This window comes from Arachis hypogaea, chromosome 19 (genome assembly GCF_003086295.3).
Source record: "Arachis hypogaea cultivar Tifrunner chromosome 19, arahy.Tifrunner.gnm2.J5K5, whole genome shotgun sequence".
NCBI lineage: Eukaryota > Viridiplantae > Streptophyta > Magnoliopsida > Fabales > Fabaceae > Arachis > Arachis hypogaea.
Window position 1 is genome coordinate 144,144,011 of NC_092054.1, and position 23,153 is coordinate 144,167,163.

The 23,153-nt window shown below is 35.3% G+C and overlaps 1 protein-coding gene across 4 annotated transcripts; it reads right to left on the reverse strand.

Moving 5' to 3' along the window:
- Nucleotides 1-1,053: 1,053 nt before the first annotated feature.
- On the reverse strand, nt 1,054-22,109 carry LOC112776898 (protein MOR1). Of its 4 annotated transcripts, none has more exons than XM_025821164.3 (54): nt 21,590-22,109; nt 21,304-21,409; nt 21,058-21,181; nt 19,945-20,024; nt 19,688-19,865; nt 19,533-19,597; nt 17,723-17,805; nt 17,525-17,610; nt 17,293-17,406; nt 15,868-15,987; nt 15,410-15,512; nt 14,892-15,028; nt 14,523-14,588; nt 14,324-14,441; nt 14,160-14,200; nt 13,307-13,378; nt 13,114-13,221; nt 12,903-13,008; nt 12,340-12,452; nt 12,141-12,228; nt 11,933-12,033; nt 10,353-10,460; nt 10,123-10,228; nt 9,968-10,047; nt 9,718-9,867; nt 9,520-9,595; nt 9,259-9,383; nt 9,059-9,169; nt 8,839-8,988; nt 8,652-8,726; nt 8,492-8,573; nt 8,269-8,381; nt 8,092-8,190; nt 7,928-8,002; nt 7,743-7,838; nt 7,547-7,648; nt 7,357-7,458; nt 6,957-7,139; nt 6,765-6,876; nt 6,425-6,501; nt 6,267-6,346; nt 5,967-6,026; nt 5,718-5,838; nt 5,416-5,538; nt 5,253-5,330; nt 5,003-5,161; nt 4,708-4,866; nt 4,358-4,455; nt 4,120-4,276; nt 2,477-2,593; nt 2,277-2,372; nt 2,077-2,148; nt 1,682-1,961; nt 1,054-1,591 (listed from the first exon to the last, which is right to left on the reverse strand). In XM_025821164.3, the coding sequence occupies exons 1-54, from the start codon at nt 21,747-21,749 to the stop codon at nt 1,377-1,379; spliced, it is 6,006 nt and encodes a 2,001-aa protein (XP_025676949.1). In that variant the 5' UTR covers nt 21,750-22,109; the 3' UTR covers nt 1,054-1,376. The 4 variants fall into 4 exon arrangements, with proteins under 4 accessions (XP_025676949.1, XP_072084183.1, XP_025676950.1 ...); XM_072228082.1 differs by having other exon boundaries at nt 1,054-1,588; nt 21,590-22,045; XM_025821165.3 differs by having other exon boundaries at nt 1,054-1,588; nt 17,525-17,613; nt 21,590-22,017.
- Nucleotides 22,110-23,153: the final 1,044 nt, after the last annotated feature.

Consider the following 23,153-nt stretch of genomic DNA (forward strand, 5'->3'; position numbering starts at 1 on the left):
CTTATGTTTTATTTCAACTAATAATTATCATATATGTTGTATTATTTTAATTTTATTATTTAAGAAAAGTATGTTTAATATTATTTTAAGAGTAAACATATTTAAAAGAGTAGAAAAAAGGAAATTTATTAATATTTTTTAATAAAAATAAGCTTTAAAAAAGATTTTTGTGTTTTGCGGATATATCCGATCCGCAAATGTGCGGATCGAATCCAAAGTTAAAAACTGCGGATATTGGATCTGATCCGATCCGATGATTTTAGTGCGGATCGGATCAAGATTTTGGCCATATCCGATTCAATCTGATCCGCATTCACCCCTTTTTTAATGAGGCAGTCTCCATCACAAAGGATATTGTACTCTTTTTCCTTTACTAAAATTTTTTCCTGAGTTTTTCTTTAGTAAAGTTTTAACGAGGCATAATTCTAAATGATCATCGAAAGGAGGAGTGTTGTGATAAATATGATAATGTAGATGCCCATTCATTATATGGGTGGATAATTTTCCCTATGAAAAAATAAAACTCCCAAGCCAAACTTAACATAAATGAAGTTTGGAAAAATCAACATTTTACCTCTAAATAGCGAGATCTAAAAAAATTGATGTACAATAATAACATACTCTCCTTTTTTCGTACACAATTAATAATAATTCTCTCTCTCTTTATATTGTCTATATACAAAATTTTTTCTCTCTCTTTCATACACAATATATATATATATATCATTTCTATTATATTAAAATATTAATTATAGTGAATATTAATACTAATATTTCCTATTTATTTTCTTATTTTATATTTATTATATCTTCCTTAGTTATTTATTTCAAAACAAATATTTGATAACAAATATCTGATAGTACGAGTTTTTAAAAGGCTGTAAACAACAAATGGTAAAGAGAAAAACAAAAATAAATAACTAAATAAAATAATAAAAATCCAAGATGCGAAGGACATCCGTAGAATGCCCTAAATCCAATCCCAAAATTAAAAATGAATCATCACTCAAATTTTAGTAGTAGAGTAAATAACAAAGCAAAACTCAACAGCACTACCAAAATGATAATAATTGCATTAAATTGACGATCTACATTAAAAAGAATACAGCTTCACTACAATTTACATTAGATTGCGACTATTCCTATGATGCTCTGAAACGTCATAAATTCCATAGTATGAAGGAGATACTAGCTCTTTTTTTTTTTTTTTGTTAAAAGGAGATAATAGCTCTATCGACTATTATTATACATACTAATGTATACCAACCCGGTGCTGAGAGCACTATATATGATTGCACTTGCATGCCACCAAATCGGTGGCAATAATGTATTCAAAATCTGGCAATGGCAAGAAACTCTCTTAACCAAATCTCTCGTTACAGTGGTTCAAGGGATCCACTTTTCAGTCTTTCCATCCGGGCTTGAAGCCCAGACAAAGCTTTCTCATCCATAGGAAGCACACCACCTTGCATAGCATTCCCGAGACCAACATGCTCTGATGGATGAGGAATCTGACTAGGGGGAACTCCATTATTCATGTCATTCATGGCCTTCATCCGCTCTCTGATTTCGTCCAATGTTCCACTCGCTACTGCAGTATAATAAAAAGTAACTTCTCTCGGACAACATTATGTAAAATTTTAAAGCTAAGTGCAAAATAAGCAGATGAACAATGACATACCTCCTGTCATATATCTTTCATTTCTTTTATCACCTGATATGTAGTCAGAACCTAAAGCTCTAGAAGTAATGGCATTAACTCGGTTCTCCTCATTGTATGATGGGGGTAAATTAAAATTTGTTGGTTCAGGTTTCACATTTAATTTAGCATCACCCAGTGGATTGGTGTTGACAGGGGAAAGAGGTGCAAAATCCGGTGAAGAAATATTTAATGACGATGGCGGGGGAGTTGCCATTGGCAAACTTGAAGGTGTTCTTCCAGCTGCAGCATTCTTTTCCATCTGCATAAAATCAATCACCCATGGTAACGTACTCATCTTTTTACAATCTTGTACGTAGAATGCACCACATTAGTTCAATTATTAAGCACATCTAAAAATACATGTAATTCTCAACCTGAGCAAGACCATCTCTGATGTAGGTGCGGAATGCCTCACTAGCATTTGAAAGCTGAGCAAATATATCAACCTAACATAAAAGAATAAAGCAAAGTGGGAAAAAAATAAAACAAGATAAAGATGGTTATACATTTTTTTTTAATGAAAAAAAAAAACATATATCTGATCTAAAATCAACACAACATACTGGATTCTTACCTTTGGGTACAATTGGGTAATCCTATATAATTCATATAGACCAATTGTGCAAGTTTGCTTCTCCCCAATCTTCTTAAATATCGCACCCAACTCTTGCTGAAGTTGCATTAAAGTTGGATATCAGGCAATGATAACAATAACTACAAACTGACAACAAAATTGAGACAAAAATGATAAGAGTGAGATATAAAGCATTGTACCTTCAATTGGGCATCAGCAGCATGTGTGCCAGATGCTGAATTATTTGTTGCAGAATCACCCCAATGAGTTTGTCCACCAGGTCCAGATGCAGTCAACATTCTTGCAGCAGCCAGTGTCTAAGATCAAAGTGCAAAACATATTAATAGTTCTGTCCCAATAAAATCAATTAGAGAAAGTATAAGCAACCAACTTTAGTTAGCCAACATTATCTAATATTAGGTTTAGGTTTAGGTTTATAATTTAGGATCCAGGATTTATGATTTAGGGTATAGAATTTAAGATTAACAAAATATTTAAAAAATTAGCTGAAAAAAAATTGGTTTCCTCGCAATTAGGGGTGTTCAAAACCGATCCAATCCAAACAAAACCGATAGACCGAACCGAAAAAAAAAGGTTTTGCAGTTTTTGCTGCGGTTCAGTTCAGTTTTTGGTTCTGCTAGGAAAAACCCTAACCAAACCGGTGTTCAATGAAGACCCTAAATTAACCAAACCCCTCCCCCCTCTCCCAAATGACCTAACACCCTCTTCAGTCACACTCTTCCCAGCGCCGAAAACACTCTCACTCCCAGCACCGAATCTCCTCTCACTCTCTAAGCCTCTCATAGCGACGAAACTCCTCCCTCTTCTCCACCGTCAACGCCGCCCCACAGCACCCTTGACTTGCGACCCCTCCCCCATCCTCGAAGCGCTTCTTTCCGTCCTCCTCCACGGCGCCACGCACCAGCAGCTGCCGTTGTCCTCCACGCACAGCAACAGCACGCACCAACGCTGTCGTCCTCCACGCACAGAAAGACCTCCCTGCACTCGGCCACTCTGTCTGCATCATCAACTCCTCAAGAATAGACCCTCCGTGTCAAGTTGATTCTATTGCTGATTGTTGTTGATTATTGTTCTTCTATTTCTTCACTGATGGCTTCTGCTTCTGCTTTTTTATTTTTTTTTTTTTGAAATTGTTAGTGATGATTTAGGGTTTTTTTGCTGTTGCTGCTTCTTCTATTTTTGTGACATTGTTAGTGTTAGGGTTTTTTACTGCTTGTGCTTCTGAAATTGTTGGTGATGATTTAGGGTTTTCTTAATTGTTTTGATGATTCTGTATTTCAAATTCTATTTTTATGATTCTTGTTATGATTCTAATTTTTTTGAAAATAATGCAAAAATTGAGGCACCGGCCTGTAACCCTAATTTGAGGATTGAGAATCAAGAACAATGCTTTGCTGTCTTGCTAGAGAACATCAAAATGTGGCTCGTTTGCTGGAAAAATTAACGGAAACAACTTTTTTCTCTTTGTTGTGTTGAACTTTTCATGCTTTTCCATTGTTGTATTATAATTTCTTTTGTTGTTGAACTTCTTGTGTCAAGATTTTTGTTATGTTGTATGACTTTTATTTATGACTGTGTGAAATTAAACTTGTTATTTTGTTGCATTTTTTTTGTTGAAAATAACATAGGACAGGGTTTTAGTACATGGGAAATAACTAGAACATAATACCTTTTTTGAATTGAAAAACCGAAAAAACCAAACCAAACCAAAGAATTAATATAAAATTGGATCGGATGACTTTTTCTAAATAACCGAACCAAACCGCACCATGGACACCCCTACCTCGCATTATTCAATCAAATAATTTGCTTTAGTGAATACCTCAAGATTAAGCTCAATGTAGGCAAGGATGATGGGTTGTGGTTTTGAATCAATGGGAACCATTGAAAGATGTCCCTTTATTGATGTGCCTTTAAGCTTGACAAGCTCATGCAAAACAGTTTTCACCATTCGTAAGGGTTTGTCATCAGCACCAGCCCTGACAAAAGAAATATTTATAAAATAGAAATTAAGTGATGCTTGTTAGATAGAGTACCTATACCCAACAATAGTTATATACCTTCTCCTAATTTCCTCCATCCCCAAGTCTTGCAGATACAAATGGATGCTTTGGAGTATGCGATCAAGATCAACATCAAGAATGGTACTCTGAAGAACCTGCAGCACGGGAAAATAAGTGAAAAAATTGCTGACAAATATATCCAGATAGAATTGACTATTTCAATTAAGCTGATTGAAGAGGAAAATTAAGTATAGGCTTCTACAATTATTGAAGTAAACTTGATTCAATGAAAAAGTACAGTCTAAAGGCAGAGTAATGCATCCAGATGCTTAAACAGAGCCAGATTTTAGCAATGTTATGAATGATTGCAAGCCGTTTTGGATTTTAATTTTGGCAGCTTATATTACCTTTGTAAGCTTGATGAGGCATTTCACAACCAGATCAGAAAATTTCTGATTTCTAGAGGCCAATGATTCGTTTGTTGCCAGTGAAGGCCACCTTGATGGATCTAACGGACGTAAAAGATTTATTAGGACAACAAAGGATGAAGTCCGATCTGCATTATCCTGTATTAAGAATCATTAGTTAGAAAACCAATTATAAATATAAATTTTGTGAAGCTTTTGGCATACAATCTTGCATTTGCCATAGCATATCCAAATTTTCTGTACAACAAGAAATAAAAAATAAAAAATTGCTAACCAAAATCTTAAGCATCAACACATTCAGTGCTTTCAACAACTGGCTTCCATCATCCATATGAGGAACCCTATCATCCAAAAGCCACAGAAGAAGCTCAGTAATAAGACTGTCAAGAGTGCTCTCCTTCACAGCATATGCCAAACGTTTATTCTGGAAAGTCTGGACAGAGCCAAGGACAGGATTAGTAAATAGCAACTATTGTAAGTTACAAAATATTACAAACTTTTGAAATAATAACAATAAAATTGACCTGCATCAGAGTGTTGAGCACATATTTACAAGATCGTGATGAAGCTCCTGTCAAACTGAAATCAAAAGTCCTTGCAACCTATTTAAAATTAAAGCATGACGAAATCAGCACTTGAAAATCATTCTAATTAGATAAAGGGGATTGATTGTTAGGAATATCTTGCCTTATTAGCGAGGCAGGCAACTAGTCTATCTGCATCTTTTACAAGTTCATCCATAGCACTGCCTTCAGGATCACTAGTGGCCTGAGCCAATTCATGACAAACAACTTTCATTCCTTCAACAGACTGCAGCACAAAAATATTTTTGAAATAAGAGCTTAAACTTCATTTTCCAATTTCATGAAGAGAAGCCAGGAAAATAAAAGTCAAAAGGCATATCTTATATGTCATACTTGTTTTTATCACTATGCTAATTCTAGAAAGGTTAACCACATTTTAGAAAATGTAATAAGAAAAATGATTACTTGCTCAGGAGAACCAAAAGAAATAATATCAAGTGCTTCATTCCAATCTGTGGGGCCACTAGCAACGGCCATGGGGCGCGGCATTGATTGTCTGTCAACCTCCAGTTGACCAAAATTTTTCCTAACAAATCAAAAAGCAAGATATTAGGGATACATAGGAGTATAGGAACTATGTATTAATTTAGGCCGAAAAATCCTCTATAGTTAAGGAGCAAAAGGAAAAGAAACTAGACAAAAATTTCAGCATACCTCAGAATTGGACCAGAAAGAGATCTAGCCACTTCACCACTCTGCTCAGCAACATCAGACCTGAAACCAAAGCAACACACATAGAAGCTTGAACATCTGAACATTTTAGCTAGAGATTGAGAACATTCTCGAAAGATTTATCACATTTTTCATTATTCATCCTTATATTTTTAACTTCTTTTTTAGATTTACAAAAGAAAGAACTCCAACCAGAAGGAAATAAATTAGGGGTCTAAATTTCAGCCGTAACTGCATAATGTGAATAATATTCAAAGAAATAATAATAATAATACTACACACCCATTCTCCCTGACAGAGCGTCTTAAAATAGCCCTTGCTTCCCCTGGCTTTCCTTCCTTCTTTTTTTCCATCTCGCGAACCTGACAAATTACTCCCATCATCATCAGTACTTCAATAAATCTGAAAAGGAATAAAAAAGGAGCAACGTATGCACTAACCTTCCACTTAAATTTCTCATCTAACATGCTTTTTTGAGCATCTGTTAGCTTTCCAACAAATCTCCATATGTCCTCACCTGCACAGAATGATCATAGAAGAGAAACAACTCAGAAAGGCCAAGAGATATAAACAAGACAAAAGCCAAATAAAATGTCACATCAATATCCCCCAACTTCAAGTGAAAAAGTAAAACAATAACTTCCTCCATGCAGTGCCTTCAACCGATAAATTACATCTTAATGAGAGCTCATGAATGGCAAATTTTCCAGACAATAATTCAGTACAATCACCAAGCAAAATTATTTTATAATCACAATAGATCTTCAGGGTATAGTATACCAAGAATCTTATATCCAGTGGCTAGTGTATTCAATGCGGCTTTCCTTGTTTCATTATCTCGCTCTGCTGTCAAACTTGCAACAATTTGCAGTGACTTTAGTTGCCCACTAATCTGCACATATGATGTCACAAATAAACATCCGTGGAAAAATACTCGAAATAAATTCACTTAAAAGAACCTCACTACATCACCTCTGAACCATGATGTTCGAGGATAAATCCAACAAGATCAGCACATTCAATTCGAGTTCTGTTGTTCTTAGAGCGTAAACCCTCCAATATATAAGGGAAACATTTAGATGCAGAATATACAAGAACAAATTGTTTTGTCAGCTCCCGCATTTTTTCTCGAACCTTCTCAATGTTATGCCCTAACTGCAACATTTGAAGGGAGAAAATATATGACATTTTGCCTCTTTCCACGTGAATTAAATTATTCATTTTTTGACATCACCGAGGATAGTGAAGTATTTATACATACTATTGTACTCAAGCCAAAACTAAACTAAATCAACTGAGTTCAAATTAAACCACAGAGATTTATCAGAGAAACATCCACAGCTGATGAAATTATCATAGTTGTTAAATATACCTTCTCTACTAGGCAAGGAAGAAATATCGCTACTTCAGACTCTGTCAAAGAATATCCCTCATCCTTCAAGGTGTCAAGCAGTTCAGGAAGGAATTCTAGCACCTAAGCAATTAAATTGTATAGTTATGATCAAAGGACCAATATAACATACTATTATTTCCAGGGGGAAAAAGTGAACATTAAGTTCAACCTTCAATAGACAGGTCGTGTTGGATTTGCAGAACTGCAAAACAAACCACCTGAAAAGTATATCTAGAACTTCTATAATTTCCTTTGCAAGGGAAGGAAGTGCCTGAGAAGATCAATTGGAGTTTATATAGTTAATAGCACATCAAATACCCTGAAAGCACGCACACAAATTAAAAAAGAAGCAAAAAAGGAAAGACCTTTTGTAGCATTTCTAGTCCATCAACTTGCTTCTTAAAATCTGCACTTAAGAGTCTCCTAGATAAATCCTCTCTGAAGTACCTAATCATATCACTCTGCATCACAAGAATGTTGGACAGAAATTTATTACAATTCAAAAATCACAGAAAACATAAGCATGGTCATTGGTTAAAAATGGACTCACCTCTAGATCTTGAATCTGCTCAATGCGTGGGTCCTCGAACTTAAACTTTCGAATCACCATTCTTTCTCTATCTTCCTGCATGTAAGGCAACACAGTTGACAGTTCATCCATCAACTCTTTTTGAAGATTTAAAGTAGATTATGGTATACAGAGCTTAGCAGTACCTTATTTGAATCCTTAACATTTAATAAAGCTTGAGACTGAAGCGCTATATCTTGGACAGAGATAGGCTCAGACCTAGCACTCTTTGTTGCAACAGCCCGCTATCAAGATGATGAATCAAGTAGTTAGAAAGCCAAACAAATCTTAAAAGCAAACAACCAACACAAACTCAAACATACCGAAGATGCAGCTTTATTTCCGTGTTTTGGAACACCATTAGCAGTCGATTTCCCAGCCTTTTGAACACCTTTTGATGCGCCCACTGAAACTGCCTTAGCAGACTCAAATGATTCTAAGCACAAATATTGCATGGGAAAGAAAATAAACATAAGAATACTCATGTTAATCATTAACCCTGAGCAACAAAGTAGATTAAGAATGAGCTATGATACAAAACCCTACCTTGAAGGCCTCCATATGGTTTCAACTTCTCAAGAACCAAAGCTAGAGCTGGTCCATGAATGTCCTTAACTATTTTTTCAATCTAGAAAAATAAAAAATTTAAAGATGATTCACATGAATTTCATAAGAAGGGAGGAAACCAAATTCTTCTTATACACACCGTTTCATGCCCACTAACTCTCACTATCTCATTAATGCAAGCCTCGGCTGCCTTGCGAACATCTGATGATTTATCCTACATATAATCCATCAAACATTTGATCTAAACAATATTAGCCACACATACTGATTTGATAAATGAATGAGGGGGGGCAGAAAAAGCAAAAAACTGAGTGACCAAAACTTACTGTCATTGCAGCAGAGGCTGGCTTCAGAAGTTGTGCAGCTTCAGCAAAACTGCTTTGCACAGAAAGTTGCCTAGATAACCAATCAAAAAGGTCTTTACGCCCTTCCGCACCAAGTTTAGAATCCGTCAAAGCAATTGTAATATAAGGGACCTACAATAGTAGCATACTCAGAGAATAGACACAAGACAGAAGAATCGCTTAACAAAAGATTGAGACAGACCATTTTATCAAGATGAACAGCAGCAAGCCACAAATCCAAAGTATTGAGTGCACATTCTCTCATGTGCTTCTTGTTGTCACCAAGGGATTTCAATATATCAGCCAGAATACCCTGAAACGAACAATAAAGCACAACTTGAGATGACAACACAAGATTATTAACAAGATAGAAAATACAAAAGCAGAAAACGATCCAATCACCTTGCTTGCCTTCTCTACAGCTGGTCCCATCGCAGATGCAACATTACCAATTGTTGTCAAGGTTGCCATGACTATATTTTTGTTGCTATCAATGAGTCGCCCCCTAAGAGCACCAAACAACTCACCTGATAATACGATAAATGAACAAATATAATGAAGTTCACCATAAATAAACAAGACAAGGATTAGAGAGGAAGAGGGTGAGGAAAAGACACACATAGCAACAGTTTCAAAATTATAATACAAATGCTACTAAAGTACCAGTTCCAGTTGCCTGAATGCGCTTATTAGCCTCTTCCAGTATTTTATTTACAGCTTCAACTGACTCCATACGAACCTAAAAGAAAATCACAGAAGAACGTCATGAAACATCATAATAACATCATTCATTTCAGTTATAATAAATAGTTAAAGCAAGCCAGCAACATCAAATTATTTGAAAGATATTGTCAACCAAACCTTCCAATCAGGACTTTCCAAGCTCTTCAGGAGAGTCGGAGTAATCTTTCCACTAATGTCTTCACGAGGCAAGCTATCCAACCCACCAGCAGCAACTAAGGAAGACGAGTCTGATGTTTTGACTGATTTCTTGGGAGCTGCAGATGCTCCCTGAAGCAAACAAATGAAAAAAAATAAAAAAATAAATTGGACCTTTGGAAAATTAAGAAACAAAAAAGATTTAACAGAAAATACATCATGAACAGCATACCTCATATGGATTCTTCTCATACTCAGTATCAAGAGCACTGAGCAATGCAGGCTTAACATCAGTAAGGAACCCTTTAATATCTGCACAGGGAAAAGCTTAGAACCTTTTAACAAATAAATAACGAGGGAAGGACATTCAAAAGTTAATGTAATAACCTGGGCCAACAAATCTATGCAGAACACCCAAAAGCTTAGTTGAAGCATTTCTAGTGGCAGCTGCACTTGACTGCAGCCCAGTTTCTTTCAGAAAATCAATTAACTCCTGCAAAACAGGATTGCATCAGAACATACAAACTAGAACCAAGACTCGAAGAGTATCCGTAAGACAATAATACAATAAAATACTAGCATATTTAAACAAAAGCATGTAAATTCAGAAAACACACCTTAAGCTTTATGTGTGATACACCAAAATCATCAACAGCTGAAACCATCCACAAAAGTCCCTCACTAAGAACTTTAGGATTCTTATGCTCCTTCATGATCTTGTAGAGCTACATGACAAAAAACAGTTATTTTAGCAGATCATATGTTAAGGTATTAAAAAAAGCAAAAGCAAAAAAGGTATATAGTTCAAACTAAGCTTGATATGAATAAATAGTACATAAAAGAAAAACATTTAAAATCTCAACAAAATCAATAACAGATACAAGATTTTTAGAACTTTGTTGCTTTAAGCCACTTTACTTTCTTATTATATAACCTATGAAGCATGAGTACTAATACATGGCATGGACATAATACAATAATGTTACAAAGATACAGCAATATTTAAAAACTCGAAGAAGTAATACAGCTAAGTATAATATATAAAATTGACTCCAAAAGAAAAGCACCTATAAAACCACTGCCCTTCTCCCTATTTTAATAAAATACTTATTTCAGTCTTCATCTTCTCTTCTGCCAAGTTACTAAATAATTTTAGAAGCCATACATCATCTTCACCATGCCTAAGACAACATCCAACACAGTATTGCAATGGATCTCAGGGACGGCAAATCAGGCCTGGAGGTGACCTTATCGATGTTGGTCAAAACATGGGAGTTGACCTTTGCAAGAGGCTTCTCAAGCTAAAAGAGTGAGAATGAATTAACTGACTGATAAATATGAAATAGGCACTGGATTTTTAAGTTAAGATGTGAAAGCACAATATGGGGCACAGGATTTAGAGTATGAAAATGATAAGAGTTTCAGAATTGGAGAGAAAGTTAAGAAAGTGAGCGAAGAGAGGACGGAGAAGAGAGACTCAGTTCACTATATATATAGTTACGGCACAGGAGCAGAGGTAAGTTAGTTGCAGTCCCTAACTGATCTATAGCTATGCACCATCAAACTCATTCCACCATTTGGTTGACAAATGATGAAAGAACATATCTTCCTGTAGTAATGTATTAAAAATTTGTTTGTTAGTGGATAACATTTGAATGCCTATTTTTTTTCTTTTTCCACTTTTGGTCTGGCCTTTTTAAAACAGTTAATACAAGATTTCGGTGGGGGATGGGGAGTAGAGGGGCTATGGTGTGGGGGTGCACAAGAGGATTGGTTTGGTAGGAATGGAGAGAAGACGAGAGGACCAACTTTGGTACTTGATATGTAAAACATGGGATTAGGGGAGGACACTACAAGTTAATCAACAAGAGGGGTCTCAGGTGTAATTAGGGCAAACCTTGAATGGAGTCGGTGAACTTTGGCACAACTTTTATGAAGTCAAATGCATTTAATGATTCCATCTCATGAATCTTTAGACTTAGGGACAGAAAATTATCAAACATGGGAACCAGAAATCACTCATAAAACATGTTCAAAAAGATAGTCCACAAAACTATAGAGGCAGACAGAAAAGATAGAATCATAAATTCCAATCAACCATGCCCATCCTTGCTCAGAATTTTTAGGATAGACAAGTACTGAACACCCTTGTGGCCACTGGTTAAAAGGTATGCTCATAACTAGCCATGATGCTTACTCTTTCAAATACGAATCCTGGACCAACTGCTTCACAAAAAGTAGTTAGGCACTTCATAGCATGTGCACGTGTCTTAATATCTGCTACTCGCTCACTTAGCCCTATCAAGATGAATGTCAAACATGAGTAAAGAAAGCCACACAAAAAGATCTTGTTACAACAGAACTAGCTATTCTAAGCATAACCTGAATCAAACCATAATACTGACCTGAGAGGCATAGTACTACACACTTCTTTGGAAATTTAGTTGCAGTTGAAGCTATATGAGTGATAACTTCAATAACCTGCTGCTGAACCTGCTCAAGGAGAATACAGAGATTAACAGGCATACTACACCATATTTTTAATTTTCAACTATCAATAAATTGAGAAAAATAAAGCATGTTATTTAAGAAAATACAACTAACCTGAACATTTTTCTCACCCCATCCAGGCAAAGCACAGAGTAAGCGAATCAAAATTTCGACCGATTGCTCAAGATCCTGTAAGCCTTCTACTTGCTCTTTCAGTGAAGAAATAGCTGTAAAAATCTTACATTCAGAAACCTAATCAAGTATGCTAAAATAACAATATAGATAAATCAGTGGGGCCTAGAAATTTGACTCCTTGTGTTTCTAGTATGGGTCACAAACTATATTAACCCAAATTACCTAACAGAGCAGAAAGCGTTAAAAAAATTCATTTATGAGAAACAATTTCTAAAATGAATCCATCAAAATAAAAACAAGATTATATCCAAAGCTCACAACTACACGATAAATGAGCAATGAAAAACGCAGTTGAAAGCTCACAACTTCCCACTCCCCCAATAAAAAAGAGCCAGAACATAGACTGCAGGTTAATAACATGAAAAAGTCTTGAGGTAAGTTCCTGTCAGCTACTGCATTTGCACAATCCTCAAAAAACAAAGGAAATATTTTTTCCCAGAATTGTTTGTACAATTCTCATAAAACTGATAACAATCACAAACCTTCAAGACGTTCTTTCCAAACAGCACTTTTTAACTGAGTGATGGTATCTGACTGTACAAGAGAACCTACTCGGGTTTCAATCTCTTCAAGACTCATCTCAGCAGGCTGCATAATTTTTACAAAGATGGCTTAAACTATCATCAGCAATCCTGTTACAAACTATGATGGCAAACTCGAATCAAAAGGATGGAAACAAACTGAACAATTTACCTCAACATCTTCAGGTGGTTCAATTGATTTTGAAACCTTCGGTTGTGCAACACCATCTGCCTTTTTGTTTGTACCAGACTTTGCAGCACCTCCTTTCTTGGGGGCAGGCTGGGATGCAAAAAAATGTTCAATATATCACTCGGATGGAGAGAAACTAACCACATTAGTTTCGAGCAAGATGTTGTGAACTTACAGCTGCCTGAACAGGTCTTTTTCCACTGAGCATGCTTGCTGCTGACCTTTTAACAAATGCACCTTCGGAGATCTGGATGCAAATCAGGTAAAGGAAATAAATTTCCCATCTCAAAATTTTCTGAACTTTTGGCTTCTACTTCACACTTAAAAGATACTAGTTTTCTGACTTTCCAAGTTTTCAAATTCCTTCACTGACCGTAATATCACTTATTCACATAAGATTAGTCATGACAGACTGAAATCATTGTTCTGTAAGATTACAGATTTTGGATACAAAAACAACAAACAAATAAAGATTTCTAAGATGAGAATTCCCAATCCACTTATTAAAAATAAATGAACTCTCAACTATATATTTAACAACCTTCCTCATACCAAAAGGAAGTCGATATCCATTCAATCCCAAAAAACAACCCAATACAGAATGATAAAATGCAAAAGCCAGTCACCTAAGTGAAGATTAAGAGTGGATTTGGTTCAGTAGTGAATGACAGAAAAGACAGAGAAAAACAGAGATTCCATAGTTTCAAAGGCGGGAAAGGGTGGATGGAATAGAATGAAAGAAAATGAAATGGATTCCATCCAATCCAACAGACTTGTCTTTCTTTCCCCCAATTTGGGCCAATGGGATGAAATCCTCATTTGTTTTAGTCATGATTCCCTTCATAGTTCATTCTTTCCCTTCCTACTATAATTTCCACCATTTTTATGTGCCTTGGGCACTCAACCCCACCATATCTTTAAATATTCAAACAATGGAGTGGAGCCTCTACTCCACTTCACTTACCCTATTCCATTATTTCCATACCATTTCATTCATCATTGGTTATATGTAAGGAAAGTGAACCCACCTCTGCAGATGACGCACTTCCTCGTGTACCATGCACAGGTGCTGGAAGATCATACCAAATGTCAACCGAAAGAAAAATACAAAATAGCGTAACAAAATCAGAATACCTTTTCAACACATTGGCTTAGGAAGTAAATCAGTCAAACTAAAACCAAACTTACAAACCTGTGGCAGAACCACCAGGCACAGCATCTTCAGACCCTGAAATCATCTCTGAAAGTTTCTTTCTCCTAACATCATCAAGTTTCTCCAGTGACCTCTCCAGAGGTCTCATCCCAACCGACTAAAGAATATAAATATCATGAGGTTCTAACATTTAAAAAAAAAAAAAAAACGCAAGCAGATTTGAAGGTAACATGTTTACCTTCGCTATTGCTGCCAATGCTGAAAATGCTGCATCCCTCACTTCAGGAGTACCATCATTTAGGCTCTGCAAGATCCAGATTTTAGTATTTCCAAACAGAATAGATAAAGGGCAGTACATAAACATTTTATAATAAGTGTTTTTTTACAGATGGTTGGAATAAACTCCCATAGATGCAAATATATGTGGTCCTAGCTCAAGGAAAACACGATATCAAACTATTTTACCAATACTCGGTATAAATCATGACAATGAAAGGTGCTGAACCATATTCAGACAACATAGAAGTAATTAAGTATACATCACATTTGAATTGAAGACAATACTTTTCAAGGTAAAAGAATATTAAACGGTTCATATAAAACTGACCTCCATACATATAGGCACATAATCCTTATGCACCTTAGTAATTATACTTTTGTTACTGGTTTCAATACAAAATGTAACCCAGGTCAAGGTCAATGATCGCACGAGGGGGACTTTGTTTTTCGTAGCTGTTTTAACATCTGCAGCAGGATAAATATAGTATAGTCAAAAAAAAGCATATGTACTGCACTAACGGAAAAAAATGATACAACTAATCAGGCGTTAAGCTACGAAAAGACAATACCCTGAAACACCAATAAAAATCCATGCGAGTATCATACAGTTCATTAAATTAACAATACAATATAACAAGAGTAACAAAACGTTTTCCAACAAGATTGCTCAAGAAACAAGCAGTACAAGGGAAAAGATCAAATGTTTTGTTAAATAGTAACTACATACAATATTCATGTCAAGATTTTTTATAGCAGAAACACTTAATATTCATAGAAAAAATAGAATAGTCATAGAAATCCAATCCTAAGTTAAGGCTAATTTAAAGAATATGGAGGGTAACCTGCCTTCAACAATATCAACAAGGCTTATGCATCCAGCTTTGTGCATCGCTTGAAGAGTCTGAGTTAATGCCTCAGTCATAGTGGGCTTTTTCTCCTTTAATTTTTCCTACTCAAGAAGGAATTGCATTAAGTAAGCATTACTCTGAAGTTCAGTAAATGATCTACTGAAAACACACTTCACTATTTAATTTTTAAAACATTTTTATTTCTATGAAAGCTAGAATCATAATGCTACTATTACCACAAGGAATTCAAACACACAAGACAATTAGCTCTCGAAACCAAAATCAATTAATAAATTGCTACTGAAAACATACAAACTTTGAGCACATGGAGGCATGCATGAAAATTCACAAATAATATAGAATATGCAATAGAAGAACCAATTAATACATATAAAACCTGCGGAAAAAGTGCATTCAGTTGTTACCCATCCATATATTATGTGCACTGGTACTTACAAGTAAAACAGGCAACACAAAACGAGAACTTGCAGAAAAATGGGTTCTTAATCCACGAGCAAGATTGCCAAGAGCCTGAACGGCTTCAACTGCAACAGCAATATTCACATCTGTGATAAGCTGCAAGCAAAAGCTACTAGTTTAACCTTAGTCGGAAAAATAAACATATCATTAAAAAATGTCAATGAAGTTCACAATTACAGAAGATCCAACATAAAGGCCAAAACAGAACAAAATGTATCACTAAGATAAAGGCCAAAACAGAACAAAATGTATCACTACAAATTATGAAGCAACCTTATTATAAAGATATATTATGATCTAATGTGTGTAGCACAAACATGTTAGTAGGTGCATTCGGGAAAGCTTAAAGATTAAAGTTATTTTAACAATCCAAATATATTTATATAATTGATTTTTATATAATCAATTATGCAAGAATTAATTTCTGTTTTCCTGGTTCAGCTGAAAATTTATTTTAAAAGTAATCTATTTTGTTTGAATTGTATGAAAAATGTTGCTATTATATTGTAAAATTAAAAATTAATAAAAAGAGTATGATAGTTTACAGTATCCAGTAAAATCATTACAATTCTAAAATTGCCAATTTCTGCTCATAATCATAAGCTTCAAAATTTTCATATATTCATTAGCTATTTTTCAGCTTAAAATTACCAGCTTTTGGTTATAATCTAATTTTCTAAAACAGCTTTTCTTTGAGGGGGAAAAAATGTTTTTAGAAGTATAGAAACATGACTATTTAGATAGGGAAAAAAAAAAGAGTGGTGAAAAGTAGCAACAAATATCAGGAATATTTAGAAAAGGGTATGATAGTTTACAATATCCAGTAAAATCATTACAATTCTAAAATAGCCAATTTCTGCTTATAACCATAAGATTCAAAAATGTTCATACATTTCATAAGCTATTTTTCAGCTTAAAATTACCAGCTTTTGGTTATAACCACATCTTTTCTTTGAGGGGAAAAATGTTTTCAGAAGTATAGAAACATGATTATTTTTTTAAAAAAAAAAAGTGGTGAAAAGTAGCAACAAATATCAGGAATATTTAGAAATCAGTTGACCAACATTGCATGCAGAAACAAGACGAGACAAACCCTAGAGTAGGTAAACAACTAAATATAAATAAATGAAATGAAAAACGCCTGAGCCATTGGACTTCCACTAAATGCAACCCTACCCTAACCATGTTTATTTTAGAGCTAGCAATACTAACAAATAAGACCTCAGGGTAGTTTCCAACAAGAAATCCCATATCAGCATCACCTGATAATCAGCATGATATATATCCTAACTAGGAAACAAACACACTATTAGATTTGAAATAGAGCTAGAAAAAGTGTCAAAGCATGACAAGTAGATGGCCAAGCTGTTTCATTTGCATGACACAAATCATACAAAATACCTTCTTTAAGGTCCGACAAACTTCCGAAAAATCACCGGGAGAAATCTTTTTAGTTGATGCAAGCTTTGTTAGCTCAGCCACAGCATCCTTCCGTTCAGACCACTTGGTAGCTTTCTAGTGATTAATAATACAGAAAGGAAATGAAAGAAGGGTTCAAAGCCATCCAACAATAAATTAAAGGTGTATTAAAATAGTAATAAATACAATCTGAGAGATGGGCAAGGAAACTGACCACTCCTTCCCAGAATCCTAACTTCTCCAAAGGAGTCAATATGTCAACAGGATCAACAAGGTCATATTCATCTATCTCTTGAGGAGCTGCTAATCGAAGTGATTGATGAGTTAGGGATGGTAGCACCACCAAGGAAAGGCAAGTCATGTTCTCAGAAAAATAAAGTGAACTCTACTAGCTCCAAAATCAACTACATACCATCATTCCCAGATTCTTCAGTAGGGCCAGGACCAACAACATCAGCTACAGTTTCTGGTTCAGGCTCCTTGTCTTGCTCAGATCTAAAACATGATGGGCAATTATTAAGATGATGTCAAACCCACAAATTGAATTTTATTCACATTAGTTGTTAAAGCACTAGTTACATTCACTGTTGGTTTAACACAAATTTAAATTTACAAAACACTACAGCACATAAACAGTGTTCCATGACACCTCTCATATGGATTTGTTGAGTGTCTTAAATACAGCATTGACTAATTATTGTAAGCTGTATTTTGGTATATAAAATGTTGTTATAGCTACAGGCTGTTTAGTTGCTTTGGGTATACAAAGCTTGCTTGACCAATGCCATCTTCTCATCGAAAGTCCCTATGACTGCATTTGTATGACTACGTTTTTTACAAACACAGGACACTAAGACAAAATCATGTTCGGTAGATGAGACATGGACAGAGACATTGTGTCCTAAGACACTGAATTAGTCTACTTTGTGCCCTTCCTTCCTGTCAGGAAGGACATAGAGACACTGGCGGAGACACAATTTGTTTTTTTCTTCTATTGTCCCTATTAATTTTTCAAATTACATTTTTTTACCATTCTATTCTTTTTTTAATTTTGTGTGAAGAAAAAAAAATGAAGGTAAACTGGATTTTTATTATTTATTCTATCTTATATTCAGTTTATCACCAAACAAAACACAAAAACACTATGTCCTCAGTGTCCTATTTTGTCCTGTTCTCAAAACCAAACGCAGCCTATGTGGCTAAACAAGACTTCAAGCATAGAAAAAAACAAAAAAACGGAAATTAAATGAAAATAGTTACCACCAAGAATTATAACTATTTCGATTGAGAGAAATGAAGATATTTAAAACAGCAAGTCTTGAGATGTCGTTTCAATTAGTTTGCTGATGGGCATCAGCTTGCATATCGTGTAATATTTATGTATTATTGGAAGACTTTCAGCATCTTTGAACATGTTGTATTCTGTTGAACTTATTAGTCCTCATTAGTCATCCTCCAGCAGAATCCACCAAGTTACAACAAAACATCATTTTGTGTCGTCACATTTTTACTATTTTTCCTATATGAAGATCTTGAGCAAGAATAACTACCCTTTTGGTCACATGTTTTATTGGCCTAAACCCTACTAATAGTCTTGTTCATGTCGTCTGGATTCTGAAGTTAGTTTTTACAGTAACAATGTGGAAACCAAATACAGTTTCTACTCACATATACATTCCTGCTAAGACTCTTCCACCTCTTATTTTTAGTTAGTCTTAAATTCTTTTTAAATTTTTTTCCCTGTCTCAGATTATTAATATTTTACTTTGAAAAGATTTTCAGAAAATACACTTCATAAGAAGCATAAAGTGCCTACCAATTTCTGGTAAGAATATAACAATATTTTCAATGTTTCCTTTTAGCATTTAGATGTCTTTTCAGGAGTCTAAACACAACAGAAAATGAACAAATATCTGGAACAAACACAGCAGATATACATTTTAAAAATCGAAAACTTAAATCAGTGAAAAGAAAAGGAATGCAATAATCAATATAATTCAAAATTTGTTAGAGAGAGAGAGAGAGAGAGAGAGAGAGAGAGAGAGAGAGAGAGAGAGAGAGAGAGAGAGAAGGAGACGGAGGGAGGGAGGGAGGGAGGGGGGGGGGGGGAGTTGTGTATTGCATCACATTGGAGTAACAGACACATGCCCCAGTGAGCACTTAATGCATCCTAACATTGCAATGATACTCAGGAAGGACGAATTCAAAACAAGAAAATCTACCTTATTTTGCGGGATGGCTTTGCTGTTCCCATAACATTTATAAGCTCAGCTTCCAGTTCTTTTTTCTTTAGAAAAGAGTAAATTGGAATCAGAATTTGCATATATAAGATAAAGAGAGGGGGGATTAAGAACTACAATAATAAATATTGGCATACCATTGTATCTCTCATTTTCTCAAACAAAATTGATTTTACAGGATCTTTACCAATCCATCGACAAAGCTCAAGAGTCAACCCTTTAGAGGATGCACGAACATTTTGATCGGAATGATCAAAGAGTTCAGGAAGCATCTTCAAAATTCTTTTAGGCGGCACAATCTTCGCTCCAAACTCACTGGCAGTATGAAAAAATGATAATTCTGTGTAATAAATTAATTAAACTATCGTAGATTTCGCAATGGAGAGAACAACACCTTAAGGCTTGAAACATAACATCTATTGCAGGAACCACAGCTTTAGCAACTTTGTTTTTTATCGCCTTCTCCATTGCATCCTAAAATTATCAGAAGGCAAAAGTCTAGATAGTTGAGAAAAAAAATAGGAAAGGAGAAGACTAGTAGTTTGAAATCTATTTATGTGTAACTCCCAGAAGGAATTAAACATTCAAAATTCAATATGTAAAACATACTATGAACCATGAAACACAGAAAGTTTATTATAAACAAAAAAACTCTCAATCAAACCTCAGAAGCACATAAAAAAATAAGAATAAAAAATAAAATAGAATCTGACGTTTTGTTAAGTAAATGCACATCAAGATCATGAGTAGTAATAATAAGAGATCAGAATAGCAATATATTACTGATGTTCATGTGGGGTTTCCATTTTGTTACTAAGAAAAGCTTCTCCTCATTGTGCACCTTTACAAATCTAATAAAATTATTGTTCTTCTACGCAAAAATAAATTCCTGATGGGGGCAAAATGCATGGTCTCAATACTCATTTTAAGGACTAGTATTAGTTGACACTTCTGTATATAAAAAACCTCAAGTTGCATCATTACGCATTACAAATAAATTAAAGTTTTATGAAAAACTAATACTAGGATGAATATGCACTTGGGTTTTACTAAAGACTAAAACCCATTCTTTTTTGTATTCTTCTTCAGAGGTAAAATAGGATGAATATGCACTTGGATTTGCACAGGAGCAATAAGTACACTCACTAGCCCCCCTGAGAAGAATCTCCATTCTCCAGTACCTAAATCCCAGCATAAACCCATTTCGCCAAAAGTATGCAAACAGATGAAACTAAGACGTGACTAAACTAGATCTGGCACGAGTAAAGCACACAAGAAAGGAGGACATACGCTACAATTTGGCATTTTATAACAGCAATAAGCTTTATTATCTGTGTGCATTGTAAATATACATCAAACAAACACTAAAAACCTATTGACTGAGACAAACTGTGCAACGACTAACCACCTGGCAGCAAGACAGACACAGTGACACAAAATACCAAGCGAACTACAAAAGACACCTCATTCAGAGGCAACCAAAACAATCACGGGAAAGAAGAAATACCAGAAAAGCATCGACAGCCTCCAATTCCACCCAGAGCATAAACACTGCCTGAGCCTTTTCCACAGTCTTCGGTCTTCCAGTGAGACATTTGGCTACAATGGCATCACAAACTTCCTTCCCAAACCTATTCTTCCCAATTTCAAATTCAAATTCACGTTGAAAATCAAACAGAACCATGCAGGTAACTGTGGAGCGAAATCAGAAACATAGAAACAAAACAACACAAAAATCTATTAGGAAACTCACCTGCCGGCATCAGCATCAGCAGCTCGCAAGTAAGCAATCAGGGCATCGAGAGCCTTCTCCTGTACTGGCGCATTCGAATCCGCCACAGTCTTCCTAAAAAACGGACCTGCCACCAAAAAAAATAAAAAAATATAAATAAATTCAAATTTGAAAAACCAACCGCATCAAGATCCGAAAAACAAAATGCAGCACAAGCACGAGCATCCGAAAACGGAAACACATCCAGATCCGCAAAATTCGAGATCGGAACGTCGTGGAAAAAACCTAGCAGGCGGAGATTACTAACCGAATTCACGGATGCGAGGGTCCTTTGGATCGGTGATGGAGTCGCATAGCGCGGCCAAATCGATGTTTGCCTCGTTGCGAACCTTCCAGTTCTTGTGGAATAGTCGATCCTCCCATGGCAGTTTCTTTGCCTCCTTCAGAAGCTTCTCTTCCTCCGACATTGCTCGCTCGCTCCGCTACCCAACCCTATCTATTCGATCTCCGCCGAAAGAAACGAAGAGAAAGAAGAAGCAACCAAATTTTAGATAGCCAGAGAAAGAGAGTATTCTGTGAGTTGCGCTTTTTTGTTTGTGTTGGTTGCGTTGTGTGTTGTGTGTGTAGAGAGAGAGAGAGTAGCGCCGGCGAGTGGAGAGAGAGAAAGGAGAGAGAGGGGGAAATGAAAGGGAAAACAGAGAAAGAGCGTGGAAATGATTTTTTATCTTTCGCTTCAAAAACACAACTGCGAAAAAATTTTCTTTTCTTTTTTTTTTTTTTTTTGGTTTTGGATTTAGTTTTACGTTTTTTTTTTTTCGGTGTTCGGCACTAGGGAGTTGGGACAGAGGTGGTATTTTGGGGTTTACGTTAATGTTGACACTTAACACCCACGCGGTTCTGCGCAGCGAGTGGGTATAACGCGTCCAATAATATGGAGCCGCGTGGCATGTTTAATTTTTTCAAATTTAGGTCACTGTTTGGAAAATTTGAAATTTGCTCTCTCACCTGGCAAAAACAATCTTGAGGACCGGTTATCTAGAGTTGAAAATAGTCAAAATACAGATTTGTAGTCTTGTAGAAACAACGGTATTGTTCATTTTTGTGACTAGCCATGACAATATTATTCGAATTTATAAGTATTTATTTTATCTTATTTGTTTGAAGTGGGTAATTACTAGTTTTGAAATAGTGTGAGTTTTGAGCGGAGTAGGTCTTTGGATGAGGGGAGACAATATCGAATTTAGGTAATGTTCGTTTTTATCTGTTCTGATATATATATGTAAAATAATTAATAATATTATATTATATTTAAGTTAGAGTTAAATTTTAAAGTGGTTTTCTGAACTTACAATCGAGTTTCGAACTCATTCCTAAATTTAAAATTATTTCAAATTTGTCTCTAAATTTAACAATGGTCGTTTTTGAGGGTATTTTTCGACGACAGATTGATGACGTAGTTAGACGAAAATCACACTGAATTTGTAAACGACGTCATTTCCTTTTTGACCTCCAAATACAACTGAAACGAAGTCGTTTTGAGTATTGAGAATAGTTTAATGCGCATAATCCTAGTATTTCTATGCATTGGGGTTATTGTGCTCACTTCTTCCTCCCAATTTACAGAGCTTATGTACCATAAACCTAATAACTCTAAGTACCCTAATCAAATCTGATAACACATATCCACCTCCATCAATACCACTATCGAATTTAACATACTTCCCATCAACTCTTTGGCAAGCATACAGCACATCTCTAACCAAAACCTTTTCAAAAAACTCATTCTCTTCCCAAATCAAATTGACAAAATCTCTAAACGCAAGCTTTTCCTATTCTTGAGATCCTTTGAAACCAATAGAACCCGTTAAACC

Coding starts and splice junctions, on each gene's coding strand:
- LOC112776898 (XM_025821163.3), bottom strand. CDS start 21,749: ATGTCGGAGGAAGAGAAGCTTCTGAAGGAGGCAAAGAAACTGCCATGG. Junction 21,182..21,303: donor GCTGATGCTGATGCCGGCAG/GTGAGTTTCCTA, acceptor TGGGAAGAATAG/GTTTGGGAAGGAAGTTTGTG. Junction 5,839..5,966: donor CTTTCTGGTCCAATTCTGAG/GTATGCTGAAAT, acceptor TTGATTTGTTAG/GAAAAATTTTGGTCAACTGG.